Source organism: Diachasma alloeum, unplaced genomic scaffold, assembly GCF_001412515.2.
Source record: "Diachasma alloeum isolate Michigan unplaced genomic scaffold, Dall2.0 Dall_scaffold_00209, whole genome shotgun sequence".
Taxonomy (NCBI): Eukaryota; Metazoa; Arthropoda; class Insecta; order Hymenoptera; family Braconidae; genus Diachasma; species Diachasma alloeum.
Genome location: NW_021680374.1, coordinates 854,050 through 873,959, shown reverse-complemented (window position 1 = coordinate 873,959; position 19,910 = coordinate 854,050). Strand labels below are relative to the sequence as shown.

At 34.9% G+C, this 19,910-nt stretch overlaps 1 protein-coding gene across 1 annotated transcript; it reads right to left on the bottom strand.

Moving 5' to 3' along the window:
- Positions 1 to 73: 73 nt before the first annotated feature.
- Positions 74 to 11,984, bottom strand: LOC107036501 (protein dimmed). Its single transcript, XM_015254505.1, has 6 exons — positions 11,762 to 11,984; positions 9,454 to 9,816; positions 7,223 to 7,389; positions 5,425 to 5,613; positions 4,283 to 4,419; positions 74 to 3,105 (listed from the first exon to the last, which is right to left on the bottom strand). Exons 3-6 carry the CDS (start codon positions 7,346 to 7,348, stop codon positions 2,949 to 2,951), a joined length of 609 nt encoding a protein of 202 aa, XP_015109991.1. The 5' UTR covers positions 7,349 to 7,389; positions 9,454 to 9,816; positions 11,762 to 11,984; the 3' UTR covers positions 74 to 2,948.
- Positions 11,985 to 19,910: the final 7,926 nt, after the last annotated feature.

Here is a 19,910-nt window from a genome sequence, read left to right as displayed (position 1 = left end):
TGTTGTTGCTTCAGATTTTGGATGAAAGCAAAAATGAAAAGCTAGGAAATAATGGAAATAATAAATATGAAAATTCATGTTTTAAGCGTGTGAAACGTTATATATTATAATTTCTCGCTTTATATTATAATTTTTTTTCAAAAAATATATACAATTTTCATGTTACCACACGCTCATAGGTATTTATCACTCGTGTTTACCTATTTCATCATAAATATACGAAGTACATATACCAGGGGATTGGCATGAATATTTATTTTTCGAAAACTGCATTTTTTTATATATTCAGAATTAGAATCCAATGGATGTGCCCCTCCCCTATTCACATATGCAATTATCAATTTTCCAATATAATGAAATCATATCCCTGAATTCATCGATGGAAGAATTGATTAATAATATAATATGGTCACTTATAAAACTTAGAATAATAAAATATATATGTATAATAGACGATTTTCGTGTATATGCATTATATAAACGGTGAATTCTTCTCAACTCTTGAACTACATGTACAGCTTATTAAAATGGTTCTCTTCATTTTTTTCAGTTAAGTCATTCTAGTAGTGAAGTGGTTGTATTGAAAATAAGCCGATCCAAAGTATAAAAAATTGCAATTGTAAATTATTTCGTAAGTATCGTTGATGGGAAGATTTCACAGAAATTCATGAGGAGACATGCTTGCAGAAAAATAAACTGTCAAAAAAATTAGTAAATATCTTTGAGAATGAGAGATTTAGAAAAATTCGTCAAAAGACTTTCTTCGGAGGAAATTCTGTGATCACAAAAAATTTCATTTCATGTTCTCCTTTAAATCCACTACTTCCTGAGCTATTTACAATTACTCCCTACAGAATCTTTTGAGTCGCTTCTTTGTGTCACTTCACTGAGGAATTATTAGAATTCAATTGCGTAAATTGAAGATACATTGAGAAAACGCATGAACGATGATAAAACTTTTTTTTAAAGGGAAAAAATAAATTTTTCATTATGAAAAATATCCAATTACCTCAATAAAATCTTTGATACAATAATTCTCCTTAATAAAATTTTTCTCAGTATAATTATTCAGCACAACTTAACGACGATGAATTTCCCTTAACAATTAAAACAATGACATTTTCATAAGTTGGAAGCACAGTTAATAATGAACCATCAAATTTCTCTAAGACACTAATGAACATGAACAAATGATGTTATTTAACCTCTCGTATTTAAGGACGGAAATGAGGACGTTTGCGTCTCACTCGATCATAAATTAAAAAATAACAATCAATCCTCACTCATCAATTCGAATTTCCCTATCAATTCTAAGTAAAATCACAACCATCTTTACAAAAAAAGAGAAAATCATTAGAAATCCGTGAGACGCAGTCCACGATCCTTTGGAATGTCTTAGACCATAAAAAACACAAAAAATGATACAACATTATGAAGTGAAAATTTAATTCAGACTCAGACGTAACTTCCTCCTAATATCAACTCAGAAATATCGGATTTTCACAGAAAAAAAAACACAAGATAAATCATTAATCTACTCAATTGAGAAGAATAAAGTGGAGCAATTCAACCTAAGCAGTTACATCATTGTTATAAATCTTTAAATGCTTATTTGTATTACTCAGTACGACGCGTAGTCGAGTTTCGTACTGAATAACAAGAGAAAAACGATTCCAGACCGATTTTTTGCATAGCATTAGCTGCCTAAGATCATCAACGACATCTCAGAACAACATTTAACACATTAAACACATACGTATCAGACGTTTAACATCAAGGCACGAACAAACTTTCCCACGTAGATCATGAACATTATTTTTTATTTGAATCCTATCTAATGAATTTCAACAGAAACACAAAGGCGAGATTCACACGAATAAGTGGCGAATGATTTAGGAATCAAGTGGTAAAACGAGTCGAGTCAAGAAAATAAGTATTTTATTCTTAATTGCCTGATTATCTTGATAACGAATAATCCTAACATTTTTTTTCAACAAAAAAAATTGCCTACAAAGGAGTTCCTTTCGAATTTTTTCCGAAGTCACTCATTAGCAAAATACTGCAATAGTTAACAAAATGAATTATTCAATTGGCAGTAAATTACTGGAGAAGGATCAGACCCGTGATTGTTTTTGAAATTAATAATTCTAGGAGAGATATCAAGACACGTATTATTTATTATGGAACTGGTTCTTTCGATAACAGGTTTCTCTCCTGACATATCCCCTTATTTGAACCATCAATTGAAGTTTTTGATCAATTGTGGAATTATTACATAAACTCAACTCACTTTATCACTTCGCCCCTGAATTCAAATCGATGGAAAACTAATACGAAAAAAAATTATTCTATCACAGTAGCGCGGTTGAGGCCATACTCCCCTCGAATGCCAATTGGTGTCTCGCCATTTCGCTTCCTTCATAATTTCTTCAATAAAACCAAAGAGAGAAATCAAGTGAAATAAATAAAGTTTGTCGTGTGATTACTCGCAAAAAACCCCATGAAATAAGCAATGAAAAGAAAGAAAAATCTGATTACATTCACTCATTTCTCTCTCAACTTCATCACAGAATTGTGTTTACAAAAAGCAATGGTAATAACCATCATGAAACAATTACGCAGTTTCTCACGCAGGGGATCACACTCGTTAGTCTCAACAGAATCACAAGGTAGAAGTGATCGTTAAGAGCCTCAAGGCGCGGTCCTTAATTGCGTCGTGTGTCCTCGATAAAATTCGTCGGATCCTGTGTGTCACGTAACGGCATTCTCCATGTACCTCCCTCCCCAAACCCCATTCCAGCCACCTTTGTTTTTACTCTCGAAACGAGAGTACATTTAATGGAGTTCCGAATCGTTGAGGTTTAATTTATTGCTCCTCTCTCTCATTACCTTTTTCCCATCATTTTTCCCTCTTTTTGATTTAAAAAAAAGACAAATTAAAAATATAACTAAGGTATCCTGCGCTCGAGATCCTCGTGTAGCAGACTGTTGTTATTTGCCTCATGATGAGACGCGGGGGATGCTTCTTCAGCCTGTTCACCACCGCTCAATTCGTGCTGACCTGTACTGTCACCACTGCTTGAGCCACACTCTCCATCGACAAATCTGTTTTTAATGAAAGGAAATACTTTTTAAGTGATTTTAGAAATTTCAGGCTACCATTTTATCTTCAAATAAAGTAACATGAATGGGGGAATGAACAGGAGGCAGGAGTAATAGCAAGTGATAAGTAGATTGATTTTTAAACTAAATGAGTTTTGTTACATCGTCTGAATAATTGCAACATGTTTTCGAATTCTATCGGTGTTGTTCGTCGATAAATCGATATCACAATTTATCAACGCACTAAAACGGTTCCAGTTATGTACGGTTATACCGCGAGTTTTTATAACTGCATTCAAGGGTAATTCGAGATTTGTTTTTGGTTCGTTACTGAAAAGATTTTCTAGCATGAATTTCGCTGATCGCTGAATGTAGAAAGTATTACAAAACATTGCGATGTTATCAGCAACGCGGGGATTTCCCTTTGTTAGCGAATTTTTGGTTCCCCCGAATAAAAAATTCTCTCTGAGATATGACACGTGTTTTTTCATAATCTTTCAAACTGTTATCATTTTCTTGCTTTCAACTTATTATTATTTTCCAGCCGGTAAATCAAATTTAGGAAGGAGGTGGCAATAAGTTCAACGAAGATAACATTCTATAGTTTTTCCTATTGCAGAGTTTCCATCGAATAATATTTTCATTGCAAATGAATCATAGAATTTCCAGTAAAAGTGCAATATAAATCGAATTGGATTTTCTAATAAATAAGTCAACTTTTTCTATCAAGTTTTTTTGTATGCGAATAATTTTCCTGACACTTAAAGTTTTCAAAATCGTTACAAAATTATGTCATTATAATTCATGAACTTATATTCTTCACCATTTGCCTATCCTGAATTCATCCACCTTCTCCGTCGAATCGTTTAATTTAAATGGGGTTTTGAAAAACTTATTCAAAACCTCTGGATGCTCCTAGCTACGTGATTGGCATTCGCACCGGCCACCTGCACCCGCTTCGTTAAATATGTTGAAATAACGGGACCATAAAAAAAAACGAACTAAAACAACAGAATGGGGGAAACATACACGACTGGAGTGGAGAAATTATCATAGTGATGAAACCAGCGCCGTCGGGTGAAATTTGCGTATTTTAAATTGAGGATAAAAATGTGGGGTTTTAATCACCGGGAGAGATTGAAAGGCACTAATATATTTGTTGATTAGGTATTCAACTCACGTGTATGGTTGTTCCTCCCCTCGCATCTCGCATATGACGTTTGTAAGCGCCATTATGTAATTCTTGGCAAGCGTAAGTGTTTCGATTTTACTCAGCTTCCTTTCCATCTTCACGTGGGGTATTACCTCTCTCAATTGCTGTAAATTAGAGGATTCATTAATTTTCACAATGTTGCAAACAACCTTTTTTTTTCTACCTTCCTTGACCAGTTTTTTTATCTTTAAAAATGAAAAATTTAGGAGATCTTTAAAAATAAAAAATTTTACAAGAGGTGCTTCCTATATTTCATTTGAAAGTAAAAGTAAATCACATCTGATAATTGAAAATACTTTGATTGCAACAAATTTGTGGTTAGTCACAGTAGCGTTAATCATTGGCACACCCTCTCATTTTCTATGTCCGGTCTTTGACTTGCAGCTAAGACCAACCCAATCCATCAGAATCTCTATTAATATATTTTGAAAATAATTCATGAGTGCAAATCATCAACTCTCTGTATGTTTTTCATTATCGCGACAATCTAATATAATGTTTCATGTCTCATTTTTCTGTAATTTTAAATCTCTTTGAAACAGTTTTTGTCTGTCAATAAATTGTGTGGAAAAAGTATCAATTTCTTTAGACCATAAGTTTTTTAACTCTCTTTTGAGTGCCAGTAACAGGAGAATTCAAATATATTTCGCATTGTTCTGGGTAAAATAAATCAAAGAAATTTGTTCGTCAATTAATCCCTGTTTTTTTTGTCATTTCTATTGGTGATGATTAATTATTTCATGACGCAGATCCTCGTCGTGTTTTCGATTTAAAAAGCGTGATCGGTCAACTATCTCAAGAGATCATCGATAATAGAGAATAGAGTGAAATAGATAGAATGTTGTAGTTGGCACGTTAACCCCGAGAGGTAATTACCCATGTCAGGTGTGCCTGAGCCTCTCCTCCTGTCTTCTCGTCTCGTATTTTATTCAGACAATACAAGCCCGGCGGGTAAAAAGTGAGAGAAAGAGGAGAAAATTGTCAAGGACGTTTCAAGAGATTTGTTTCAATTTTTTTGTGGTTTGGTGTTTCTTCGTTTTTCGTATTGGGTATTTTTAGAATTACTCTGTAATTGGTTTAGAAGTTTCAATGGGGGACAAATGTCTTACCTCGAATGCGTCATTTAAGGAGTGCATTCTCATTCGTTCTCGCTCATTACTCTCTAGCCTCCTCAGGTTTCTCTCTCTCGCTGAAATTCCACTTTTTCGTCTTCGCGTCGTCGGTGGACCACCGCGACTTCGACGTTTCGCTTGCTTTGGACTACGTTCGCTTCCACTGCTGTCACTTTCCTCGCCCACCTGATTATTTCAATAATTTTTCTGTCAGTTGAATATTTTAACATTGATTTCCAGGGGAGAAGTAATAGAACGAGTTTAATTTCCATAATTCAGATTGTCAATTGTTGGATTGTGGTGGGAATGATTGATGTTAGGGAAAATTATCGTAAGGTATTTTTTGTTGGCAGTTTTCTGGGCTATTAATAGACGTTTAATATTTTTCATACCATCAGTCATTACTGAGATCGTCCAACAATTCACAGCGTGAGTAATTATGAGATTATCATCAAATTAGTGCGCGTTTTGGGTCGCTTAATGACTTATTAACAATTTTAGAGGAAAATGTTATGAAACATTTTTTGAAGATAATTATCTCATAAGGTACAAAGGAGGTCATTTTATATTTTTTCTATTCACATTGCTCATTGCTAAGATAATTTTATAATTGAACAATTATGAAGTTCTTGATATCAAATTACGATTCTCGTTCAATAATCAGGTCAGGGAGACATTAAAGAATGTCTGTTGACATTTTTTCGTAACATTGCTTGATATCTAGATGATTCGACAGTTAATTAAGCATTTCGCTCACATCAAATTGCGGGTTCCATTTCATAATCAAGGAAAGAACAATCTTAAGAAATAATACCAAAGGCCCTTAATATTGTGCCGTTTATTTCTTTCCTCTGAGATAGTAACATAAAAAATCCGCTAGCAAAGTGGTGAAACAGAATAAATCACAATGGACAGTTTTTGGCGTGAATATCTTTGAATCGAAAGTAAATAGGGAAATTCCAGTAGTAATCTAGACAAAAAAAGTTTCTATATACCAGCATCAATTCACTAATTTCAAGAAACCCATGGCTCTAGAAGGTATTGTCATGAGAATAAGAAACTGGTCAACTGGTGTGAAAATGAAAATTCCTGAAATTTACTACCAAACACGTATTTATTTGAAATGACAAAAGTTCTCAAATTATGCACCGTTGGGTTCTTGAATTCAGTATCTTTGCATTCTTAAACTATGAACATTGGAAAGGGATGAAATTTTCGAATGATTAACTATTGATTCAATCTAATTGACTCAAGATGTCAGATGATATATTTTGAACAACCCATACGTTTTTAATAATAAACAAAAAAAAACCCACAAGTTCTGAATTCCAGAACCGAGGTTTTGTTGCAATAGAGGAAAATTCCCCTTAATTCAAGTACAATTACATTAGATTTGAGTAAAATATACTAAGATTCAGAACTTTCTTTCTGATTTTTAGGGAAAATTTTCTTAAAATAGGTGAAAAGTTTGCCTACTTTCAGAATTTTTCGCTCACTAGATTTCACTATGATAGAATTTTTTAATTCGCAGATTTTCCTGAAAACTAAGAACTTGTTTCTTCAGTAGATTTTTTTGTAGAGCTCAATAAAAGTTACAAGATAAATTTTCACAAAAACCGGACTATTTTCATTGGATTCTGAGATACATTTCAAAAAATAGTCTTCAAGTAAAATTTACATATTTAATTCTACCAATTAACCACTGCTTTCGTTCATTATTTCGATTTTTGATTTCACTTTTTCGCTTTTTTCTTTTCGGATTTGTTTCAATGGTTAAGTCAATTCGTCTGTTTACCTCGGCAACATGATGTCGCCCTCTTTTCCCAGTGATTGAATCGACCGAAGCATCATCCAGATCGATGTACATTTCCTGATCTCCACAGTCCTGATCACTGCCTGATAATCTCTCCAGACTTCGCATTATCTCATCCAACCCCTCACGAGAAATAATGAGGAATCGACCTAGAAGCACAATGAATTATCGTCTGATTTTATCTCTCGATATTGTTTGGCTACATTTTATGGATCAACTAACAAGGAGAGAAAGACGGATTTGTACATTGGCACGCGGGGTGTTCACCGCGTCAGCATATTTTCCTCGTTGCAAAAATTAATGTGTGTAGACAACCACATGGTCGAGGAATGCTAAAGATAAGGGGACTTCCTTTGTTCTGATACGTGTGATCTCAATTTTGAAACACAGGGATATTCTGAACGGAGCTATTAGATCCACAGGTGTTCTAATTTATCAAGTAGATTTTCAATTTGAAAAAACATGTTGTTCCTTTTATAAATGCGAAAAATCTATTTTTATATTCAATGAACTTTTTGAAACAATTTACTTTTAAAAAAGCCTTTCGTTTTTTATTCAATATTTTATGTCGCGCCGTGCAATAAGTCGAGTTTATCGTACGCTGCGCTTCGCGCAGCTTGCTCAAAACTCGACTTCTGCACGACTTGACATAAAATATTATAGAGCACTCGGTAATAAATTTCGTTTTCAACGAATATGTGTACAGACCTCGCCTTCGGCTCGGCCTGTAAACTACACATTCGTTGAAAACGAAATTTGTGCCCTTGTACTCTAATGTACTATTTTATGCCTTTGAAATTTCGGAGTGAAATATTTGTTTTAGATACGATATTTCCGATTTAAAGGCGATTATTCCTCATTAATGACTCGTTATAATTAGTATCACAAAGAAGTGGCTGTAGTGGTCACGCGGGGAGTGTGTGGCTCCAGCAGACATCCAGGCTAAGCAGCGTTCAGTCTGCCCAGTACTTGGATGGTGTCCGCTTAGGCACACCTTACCGCGTGGGACTACAGTCGCTAGGCACGAATGTGTAGAGAACCACTGTGCCCATTGAGTCAGTGTGACCAATGGACACAGTGGAATCCCCTGCATTATCGGCCGGCTGCACGACTGAGGTTTTCCATGGTTTCCCTGGCAGTCCAATCCCGAATGGGGTGCAGTTGGGGATAAAGTAAGTCGGCCCATGGTAACGCAGATAGGGAAGGGAACAAAATGTGTAAAAACCCGAGAGGGGTATACATATGGAATCAAAAATAAAAATAAAAAAATAGTATCACAAAGAACTAGAATTTGTAAATGTCAAATACGACAGCATATCGAGTATTACCCCTCCTCCATCCATCAAAGTTACCGAGGGTCTTGTCAGTTATTAATCGCGATTAACCAGGTAGATATCAATTTGTGATCGATATAAATCGAGTTGACAGGTTGACAGAATTTTTTTTACGGCTCAGATTCAACGATTGACGGAATGATATATTACAGAACCAGGAAAGGAATATAAATTTTAGTATTTTTATGTACCAACTGACATAATCTACAAGTGCACCACTAGCAATAATAAAAACACAGTGAAGTATGGAATTGTTGTCTTGTGTCTTCGCTTCGTGTATTATAAATGAGAGTGATAAGGCCAAGTATTGGTTTTACTGACGTCAAGTCTAAAAAAAAATAATTTCATACTTTTTATTGGTTTTTAATGTTGAAAAAACTGAAGAAATCATTTTAAAAAATATTTGGTCCCACAAATAATTTTTTATTTTTATCAAACCAACAAAAGTCAACAGAGTCAATTCCAAAATTGGAGGCATTCGTTGAATCCCTTCATTAATAATTTTTGAAAATATGAGAAAAAAATTTTTGAATGAATAAAAAACAAAGAGACTGACAGCGATAACCTTCCATGTGATTTATCATTTTGAAACTTCACGTACACAGTGGCATATCTATTCATGACCGTAGATACCCGAAGCGGAGACCGATGCGTACCAACTTTAACGTCATTATCATCGTCTTTCATGACACGAATGAACCACCTCAACTCCCTCTTAACCCGCGCAAATGCAAATCCCCAGACGATGGTTCTCCGTAAACTTGATTATGCTAAGCAATGTCTTCCAGAATGAACATGGATAAAAAAAAGATGTTAAAACGAGGAAGAATACCCAGTAAAAACGAAAAATAATGGTGGAAAATAACATTTATCTCTTACCTGTCTGTATCCTTCTGAGAGTTAATTTTCTGCTTATTAAAGTCAACAGGAAAAATCGAGTTTATTTCTATTTCGATACACAAGAACTCACAAGAACTCGTTGATGTTCACTGCACTTTTAATCTTTTTCTTAGTTTTTTATTATTTTTATGATTTATTTTCTCGATTTAATTTTTTCATATATTTTTCTTGATTAAATCTTGAAGTATCGAATTTTGTTTCTTCAGTCACAATCTCATTTTAGCACACAAGACTCTGGATTAATCCACTGAAGCGTTCGTCACCTCTTCTTCGCTTCATCCTCCGCATTTCGTCTTCACTTGGCAACACTTTAAAAATTCTCTAATGTAATTCCAGAGACACCTGAAATGGAATGCAAAGGATTATAAGAGGCTTATGGTGATCAACCTTTCAGAAAATTTTTGTGAAATCACCGAAATTGCTAATAAATTGGGGGTATGGCACCTAATTGGAGATAATTACCATTGAAATCTTTGAGAAAAATAAGTTTCAAGAATGTCAAAAGACCTTTGCCACAGGAAATTTTATGCACGAAAAGAAGATTATGAAGTTCATTAATCCCAGAGAAATTCACAAAATAATTTATCTCGATTTTGCGTTAAATTTTTTCATGTAAACGTTATTTTGCGAATAATCTGTCGATTTTGTGTATTTCAGAAAAGGTCTGAAAAGCTTGTCTCCGTATTGATGGGAAATGTGTCCTGATTTTCTCTCCAAGTCTAAATATTCTGCAAATTTAGAGAACAAATGGGTTTGGATAATTTTTCTGAAGAAAAGCTTACGCTCCACGGAAAATTTTCTTAACATTTCCCTTTAAATCCGTAAACAAATGAGATAACATACTTTTCAGACCCATTAGTCTTTGACATTACGTTACAGGTAAAATAGAACGCGAACGGATTTGAAGGGAAACGTCAGAAGGCATTCGTCTATCGAAATATTCTGGATTAATATTCTGTTGTGTCCCACTTTGCTCCAGAAATAAAATAGTTGTCCGTAAAAACAATATAAAAAGCATTAAAAAAATTTTCTGCAAATAAGAACATATTTTTTTCTCATATTCATTCTGTTTCACGTTTGAACGCTCGCAGACTGTTTGATTTTGATTTTAAAAAATCCACAAGTGTTCAATTCGAAATGTACGAAAAGTAAAAGCCAACATAATGTACCAGTGACATGCACTTGATCCGTATCTCTTAATCGACCTCGATAAGCGATAAAAGTTGTTTGGAAAAAAAGAGAACTTAAGAAATGATATTCACACACAGTGAAATAAATGTATCGTATTTCCCATGGAGTTCTTGTACTCCACCATATACACAAATAAACTCTTGTAGTAGGAGTAACGTGTGAGTGGTCTACGTGTCAAAAACAACGACTTTGAATATTCTATTTTTGCGTAAATATCTCTTCACGAAAGAGGAAAATATTTCTCTTTTTCAATTCCATTTAATTTCATTTATTTTCCTTCTCCCAAACGAGTCGGCTAGGGGAAAAATATTGTGATTCTTTCAATAGTGTTTTATTCTCATGTTTTTTTGTTCATTCTCAAGGGAAATTCAAAGTGAAAGAGGTCGAGCTGCGCGACGTTCACGTCACTGTGAAAACGCACCGGGGGAATTCCTTGGGACGTGCGAATAACCCAGAGACGTTATTCCACAAGGGAGAAAAAGTCTCACGGTTTCAGAGCCGCAATCCGGAATTCCCTGTTTTCTTTTCTTTTCTAGATTAGATGAAATAATAAAAAGAGAAAATGGCAAATTGAATGATGAATCTCGGAAAAATTCAATTCCGGAAAATTACATTGGTTTCTCTTCATTGATAAAAAGGAAAATGAAAGGAGAAAATTCTTTGATGAAGAAGGAAGTGAAATTACTGAAAGAGATGCATTACTTTCTTTGATTTCTTTTATTTCAAGTGAATTGAAAAACATGAGGAAAAGAATGTTTTGAGAAAACGGAAGTAAAAATTATGATTTTATAATTTCTCAGACAGTTGCAATGATAATGACCAGAGAACAAGACAATTTTCTGGGATTATTCAAGGATCATTGAAGCAAACCAATGGTTAAACAAAACACGTGGACATGGAATGAAAATTCCAATGTGTCTTAAATGTCTTTGCGTAGGAAGACAAGACTGGATGTCCTGGTACCGTTAATCGCACTCTTGGAATTCCTCGGGAATCCGTCGTAAATATCAATCGAAAATAATCGACAACTCAAGTGAATTAACCACTGTTAAAATAACTTAAAAACTAATGTAGTTCATCATTCACAATTGCATACTTTTTATTTCACTGAGTAACTCCGTTATCACAAAAAGTCAAAACTCATTAAGAGAACTATTTTTATAATTCACAATCTTTTTTCTATGAGAAATTGCGAAAATTGGTAATAACAATTGTTGTAATTTTCCTTGAATGTTAGGAATGATTGATAAAAATGATTAAATGCCGACAGATGATAGTGGAAAGGAGCGTGTTGCCACCGAGCGTGATCCCGGCTGAACGAGCGCCCGATCCGGACTGACTATAACTGTAAACGCTACTTGTCGCCGGTATTCCCTTTGCTCCCCGACATGCCTCTCGCTTGTCCCCCCACGCTGTGTTGGCCACTCGGTGGCATCGGTCTTGGGGACTCCCCCACCAAAATAAAACACCATTCTCCCTGGCGTTCGGAAACCTGTTTTTCCAAAGTGCCTTCGATACTAAGTAAGCAAAACTATCGTCGAATAACTTTACACGTTTGGGCATTTACACGTTTGACGCTTGTACCATTTCAGCTTATGTTATAGTTTTTTTCTGACTACACCTGCGGAGGGAATTTCTTTACTCTTACTGTCAATGTAAACAGCAGAGTTCCATTGATCTTGGACTGAATGTCACGTAGATACATGTGGCAAAACTAATTTGGTTTTCGTTTTTCATTCATTATGATTCTATTGTAGGATTTTCCATTATTTCATAATGAATTGTTGACTATACATTGCCTTAGGCAAGTTTCCGCAATTTAACGATTAATGAATAATTAAATGAAAGAAAAAATTCTAAGCTACCGGGAACCACGGAAATTCTCACTCCAAATTCAACTTGTCCAGATAAAATAATTGAGCGAACAATTATAAATATACTCCGGACTCCAGGACAATGTCCCAAATAATTCTGATCTTCCATTATTATTTGCTGAACTTACATTATTGCGATTGATGGACTGAGAAGATGTATGATAATTATATTTAAATATTCATTGTAAATTCCTGTTTTGTGCCTTTGATACTGAGTAAAACTATCACTGGAAAACGTTTGCACTACCAGGCATTTGATGCGATTATCATTCCTGTTTGTCTTATCTTTTCTTTAATCGAGATACGCGGTAGCGTATCGGTCGAAATACGCGGTAGCGTATCGGCCAAGAAAAGTTTTAACTGACTGAGCAAAACATCAGGCCGAGCGCACCGCGTGTCTATACACGGCAGAACTGCCCCCTCCACTACCTCTATAGTACATTACATGCCCGAGGATTGGAAAACAGATCACCGTCCCCCACGTGCAAGATTGCCTTCCGAGCCGAAGCCGAGGATGACAAGCACATGGGGGAGGGTGATATGTTTTCCATGGCGAGGTGTCTCGTGTAAAAATTACGATACCGTCACTGAAATTTTCTGAGTCGATTCCGTAATCGGTGAGTGAAGTGAGAGTTCCGTAATTTTTACTGAATATTTCTCTCCGTGCACGAAAACTTTTGATCTCGTCACAGTCACAAAAGAAGCAGTATTGGCTCTTCTCGTGATGACTCACAGTTAACTTATCTCATCTCAGTCTCAAGTTTCTCGTGCTTCTTTCAATGTTAAAGTCTCGGTTTTAGTCTCGGTCTTTTATACATAAAAAACGCGAAAAACTGGAAACCGAGATGAAATAAATTGTCTGAGTCATCACGAGAAGAGCTGATACTGCCTCTTTTGAGACTGTGACGATACCAAAAGTTTTCGTGATCACCAAGACCAAGACGATCCCTCCAAAGTAAAGTCTCGTTTGAGTCTCGTGGGTAGCCCTATAGTTCGTGAGCGGTAACGACTAAAATAACATTTGATACTCGCCCGTGAAGGCCCTTTCTGGTTCATATGATTACAGAACTCGCCATCGGCTCGTCCTAACACCTCATATTCAACAGTTCTTCACAACTTGGTTTTGAAATATACTAATTTGGACTTTGATATTAACCGAGTAAAGATATCGCCGAATAACATTTGCACATCTGATCAATTACGCACGTTTGACGTGTGTACCATTCCCACTTGTGTTATAGTTTTCATTTTTTGACGATGCTGGCGGGGCGAACTTCTTTACACTTACAGTCCATGTAAACGGCAGAGGTTCATTGATTTTCGACTGAATGTCACGTAAATCCATGCGGGAACCCATTTCAGTTTATTCTTTTATTCTTCTTTGAGGGTAGATGGTCAAAGGTTGAGATTTAGGTTTGAGGATATTTTATTTCTGGTTTGGGTTCAATTAAGTTGCGGGAATGATTATCAATTCGGGATAAATTCTTTTGTGCATTTGAGTCACTGAAATGGAATTTTTCAGAATTTTATCCCGCTTTTTTATCAGTGTCAAGAGTTTTCTCTAGTGGGTCTATTGATGAATGAATAACGGAGTGCCATATGATCTGCGGAAGGAAGTCACTCGACAGTGTTACGATCAACGTAAATATTATATTTCTATCCATATTCGACTCAATGTAACACCGTATATGGAAAATAATATTTTTTTTGTTATTGTGACGAGGCGTCAATTAGAGGCGGAAATGATGATTGATGGTTGGAAAGGTATTAATTGAGGATATATTGTTTCATTTTCATTGTTCATTTGCTTCATTCCACTTTCCCTACTACATAGAATTTCTTACCGGCAGGGCGACATTCGATGGGCGTGCGCGCCCCGACATTTGGTCTCGTATACTGGGCGCGTTAGCTGGGACGTTCCGCCATTAGCCACACGTATACTATACGAGAGTCGCCCCTGGGAAGTCCGGGTGTCGGCGCTCGGACATTTAATTTTTACTAGGATTCATGCGAATCGGGTTTTCCCCAGCATTATATTGATGAATGAACAAGGCAAATGATAATTGCGTTCTGCAGGGTATCAATACCGAATTTATTTTCGACATTATCAAGCGTATTTGTCTATTCCTGGATTTGATTACTTTGATTAGTTGATTATTTGTTCGGCTTTATCATCATGGCAATTGATATTTGAAGAGATATCGAAATTGATTGACCACGTTTTTTCTCAACTCTACCTCATCTGAATCATTTAATCTCTCCACAGCTGGATTGGATCGATTTGCCGGTGACCAGACAAATTGTTTCTTTGCCTAGTTCCATTGATGCCAATCAATTATTATTTTCACTCCATTACCTAAGGGTGATCCAGCGTAACGAATTGGATACGCAGGAGGGGGTTCACTTTGACTTCGTTAGTGTCTTCTCAATACAATACTGTTACAATATTGCCGACGGGTTTTTCCGTTCTGAATTACGTGAAAATTCAATACATTCTGTAACCTATTTATTGCTTTCCATTTTACGGTAGAGAATTCAGAGCTCAATTCTAGTTTCTCAGTAGTAAATTTTGCATCTCCGATATTGTTATTTCAAGACTAAAAAGTCAAGAAAAATGAACATCAAGAGAATTTATTAATGGAAAAATTATGCAAAAATTTATTTTTATTAATTTAAATTTGAAACATTTTCATTTTTAGATTAAAAATTTCGATTCTTTTCGTGAGTGCGCTCGCTTGAGTGTTTCATTTGTGTACACTTAGATAAACTCAGCGCATTCGACCTTCTTCACGATTAATTTGATAACACAAAGTTTTTTTCGATCATTCAATATGGCTCTCTGGCCGCTTGTGTGGGTGTCGAGATACGAGCCACTTGCTTCGTGTTTTAATTCGATTTCTCTCGAGTTGAATACAGAGTTATCGATACTCAGATGTCAAGTGAAATAATAAACTCAATTGAATTGAATATTCAACAAAAATTCACTCAATCAAATTTCTTGCTTCGTTTTTTTTATCCATTCATTTCTTTCAATCTTTTTTTTTAACGAGTGTTGAATTTCAATGCAGAGTAAAATTGGGTCGACAATTTGTCTGTTCTCAAATTACGGTAAGTCACAAGTAAAACCGCTACGAATACGCTTTTTTACAATGATAATTTCTTGAATTCTTTCCTTTCGTTCCTACCTCCCATACAATTCAATTTTTTTCCCGTTTTTGTTTTGAATTTTTTGGAGTCAGGACTGAGTGACTGCTAAACCGTAACGTGAGAATTATTGTTTGAATTTACTGATTTGAGAGAAATAAACAATGGGTGACGGGAGTGATAAAAATATTTATTTATTTGTTATTTTTTCCTGCTTTACTCGATGCGAATTTCGACGCTAAGACCTTGATAAAAAAGCCAATAAAAACAAAAGTGTATGGAAAACATATGCCCTTCAGTTTTGTTCACTTGTTTTGCATATGCTTTTTATTCAATACTCGTTCAAACAAAAAGTGTACAGGCCTCTGGAATGCGAAAGTTTGGAGTCAAAGTTTTTCCGGGAAATTTAACGCCGGTGGTTACAAAATAACATTCGATATTGCACAAGCTCTTACACCTTTCAACAAAACAGTTGAGAAGAAAGAACGTTTTATTTGCAATTGCAATTACGTGGGATATCGCTTTTCAGGACTCTTGGGTTACTTTGTTGCACGGATTTCACAGGTGGTTGTCTGTTTTTTCAAAAGAGATTATTTCTGTCGGAATTCCAGACTTTAATATCTTTTTCTTGGAGGGAGAGTCAATAATCCATTCACTGACTCAATCATCATTATATTTCATGTATATTACAGATTTTATTGGTTCCGTGGAATTTTATTTATGGAGATTCGTAGGTGACGTGGAGTGATAAATATTTTATGATTCAATTTATGGGGAGTAATTGTAATTCAATGGTTTTTTGTGCTTCTTTTTTCGTCGATTTCTACTAGTTCTACGCTTACATTTCCACATTTAAAAACTGTTGAAAACAATTTTTCTAAACTGGGCTAGTAAAATTATGTAAAAGAATCTTTTTATGTTCTCAATTTTCTCAATGTTGACTCCATGGTAGCAGTTCATCCGTGTTGCAATAATTTTCTTTTTTTTCTATAAAAAATGGGAATCTACTAATAATTATACTTGAATTAAGCATTTATTCACTTAAATTGAGCAATTAAGTATTTGGACAAAAGTTAATAAACCTTTGGCGATCGGAAGTTCACGCGGGCGCTGGCGTCAATTTCTAAATAAATTGAGGCTGAATAATGTCAAGAATGCTTACCACATAAAAAATGACTCAACTGAACAAAAAAATCTCAAGGACGTTCTTCAGTTTTGATTTACCTTTCTCCACTTTTCCTCTAACCCTATAAAATGTTCAAGTGCGAAATGGCCAAATTTTTCCCATTTCAAATAGAACACAAATTATATTATTGAACATAGAAAAATCTACGGCACTCGGGCAGTCATAAATTATGCAGTTCCCAATGGTAAATATGTTTTGATTTGTGTTTCTACCGCGAATGAATTATTGAAAGCATTCATGAAAAATGAAGACGCCCCGGTTTGACAATGAATCTCTATTTTTATGACGAATTTTTGTTCTAGTTTTTCCAAGTTAATTTTTCACTTTGACAGACTGGAGGATGATTATATCGTACTTTACTATGATAAATCATTGGAATCGCTCAGTTTGAGGGAATTATCTAAAAAAAAATAGTTTGTGTCCATCTTTACGAACTTGATGAATTCACATATTGAGTCATTGTATGAAGGGAAGAAATCCTGTGTGACGTGCGCCCCACATAGATTATACATCGAGACCTTTTTTTTCGAAAGCTTCGAGCTTCAACTTTATTGGGCTGTTTCACTATAATTTCCCCTCATAAACCACTTGCACAGTTTATTAATTAATGTATGGCTAGTCGCCCCCCCCCGCGGTTCCTATCTCGTATTTTTATCAAAAATAATTAGTGCGTTAACGCGACTACATTCCAGGGAGGGACTTGGCACCGAAGAAAGTATGGTGGCGCACAGCGGATAATGTGCGGCTGGTTAAAAAATTATCGGCGTTATGGAGCTAAGGATTTTGTTTATTTGTGTTGAATCGCATGTTACAAACCCAAACATGAATACTTTGAAAATACTTTGAAAATTGAAGAATTGAACCATGTTAGCTAACGAAATATTAAATCACAAACTATTGAAGAATTATCAAATCATCATCAATGGAACGAGAGTGAGGAAATTTTCTAACATGAAAAAAGGAATACACAAATTATTTTTACTTAAACAATGGCTGTATTTTTATTTTAAGAATCAACGAGTTATCGCTAAAAATTAGGAAATCAATTCATTGCAATGAAATATTCAAAACATATAGATAAAAAAAGTTGCGCATAAAAAAATAATTTAATTTTTTAAAGAAGGAAAAAAATGTAATCATACGTTTTCTGAGAAATATCTCAAGTCATATCGAGGCAATTTAAAATTCTAACTAAAGAGAGAAAGAAAATACTGAAGAGGAAAAGACGACTGGTACACGAACGCTTCGGAGCGAGGAAAGGGAAAGTTTGAGAGTTCATTGACATTGGATAAATACATTTGAAATTTTTTTCATGCCACTAAATTCTTACTTACCTAAGTAAAAAAGTAATAGGCTTTAATTGATCGTTCATTAAGTATTATCGACGAAGAATGATAATTTTACTCAACTTTCATTGAGACATAACGGTATATTTTATTATGAAAATGAATTTGAGATACATGAGGTCGTGCTCAGTTTCATGTTACCCCACTGCTTTGCTCGTTTTTCTTCTGGCTAATGCGATTAGGGATAACGCACAGGTGTCCCTGCGGGGCGACATCGAACCGTTTCGAATTTTCTCTAGAAAAGTACAATGATTTATTTCTGTACGAGATTTTTTCCTCTCAGAAATGGGAAAAAAGAAGGACTTATCTTTTGCCAATAAATATTTTATTGTATAATCACAGGAGAAAAGATTAACAAATCGGATATGAGGATTATCCAAATCCTATGAATGAATAATAAACATTGTTTGCAAATTTGTTGCTCTCATTTTCTGTATGTGAATATTAATTATCTCCTTCAGGAGGTTTTTACAACAATTGAGAACAATAATTTAATCATAACATTCCATTTTTTGCAAGATTTTATCCAATTTTTGTTTTGAGTAAAAAACATTAAAAAAATGTGAAATGTTTTTTACTCAATTTTGCTTTCCCTCAAACTGTTTCTTTTCGACAACTTAAAAATGAAGCAAAATGCATTTTCTGTAGTACCCTAAATCTGTACATTTCCGGATTCCTGAAAATAATTATGACATTGACTTAACCAATTGATGATAAAAAAATTGGAATTTTTCAACTATTTTTGGTACCTCTCTCTTTGAAAATACAATTCCTGATTCTTCGAATTTATGAAATCTGTCATATGTGTGTCAATGTTAGGAAATGCATTTTTTTTTTCATAATCGTTTAACGGAAGTTGTTTCCGATTCGAACGACAATATTTGACCCAGTGATCCGTTAGCCATCCTTGTAATCAATAAATCCCAGGGAAACCTTCGTCTGTATGTCATCATAAAACTAGAAAGTTTAAGTCCATGGGAGGATCAACCCGATGAACTCCAATGTCTGGTTGAACGGAACTCTAAAAAAAGAAAAATTTCCCATGTTTTTATGCATTCGAATTGTGGTGGAGTGAAAGCCCTTGATATCTCATGTCCTTGGATTTACACAAAAAAACATAAAAACCGCAAAATAAAACCACTGGCATAGAAATCCAATGGTTAGCGGCAAATATTTTTTTCCCCTGATGTTATCGAAAACCGGAAATGTTACCGGATGATCTAATCATTTCCTCCTGTCAAGTGAGGTGTTGTGATACAGAAAGGAACTACATCTGGAATCATGTTTCCTCGCTTTATCTCTGATTGCAAATTTTTTTGCTATTACATTTATTTATTTATTTATTTATATAATAACAGGGTCACTACAGAAATAATACTCCACGCGGACATCCCCACTACTTTCAGGGTCGCGGTCAAGGGCTGAAAAACCAACCACTCACATCACCCATAGCTCATTTTCCATCAATCCAAGACCTGCTTACCCCCCACTACTTGAAACCTTAACTTAAAGGTACACACCCAATTATCCTTCCGGAAGAGGAAGAAATTTTCCTTGTCACCTCACTTCCAATCGAACATTCAACTAAGCAACAACCTAGTTCAAATCGCGAGCAATTCAATCTGTTGAGATATTTAGACGCTTCCTGAAATTTCAAGAGTTTTATTCAATCATAGTTATCAGAAATTTGTAAAC

Bases quoted from the DNA above. Each gene is read 5' to 3' on its own strand.
- LOC107036501 (XM_015254505.1), bottom strand. From the start codon at position 7,348: ATGCGAAGTCTGGAGAGATTATCAGGCAGTGATCAGGACTGTGGAGAT. The intron at 5,614-7,222 runs GTAAACAGACGA...TGAAATAATCAG, and splicing joins GGCGACATCATGTTGCCGAG to GTGGGCGAGGAAAGTGACAG. The intron at 4,420-5,424 runs GTAAGACATTTG...TCTAATTTACAG, and splicing joins CCTTAAATGACGCATTCGAG to CAATTGAGAGAGGTAATACC.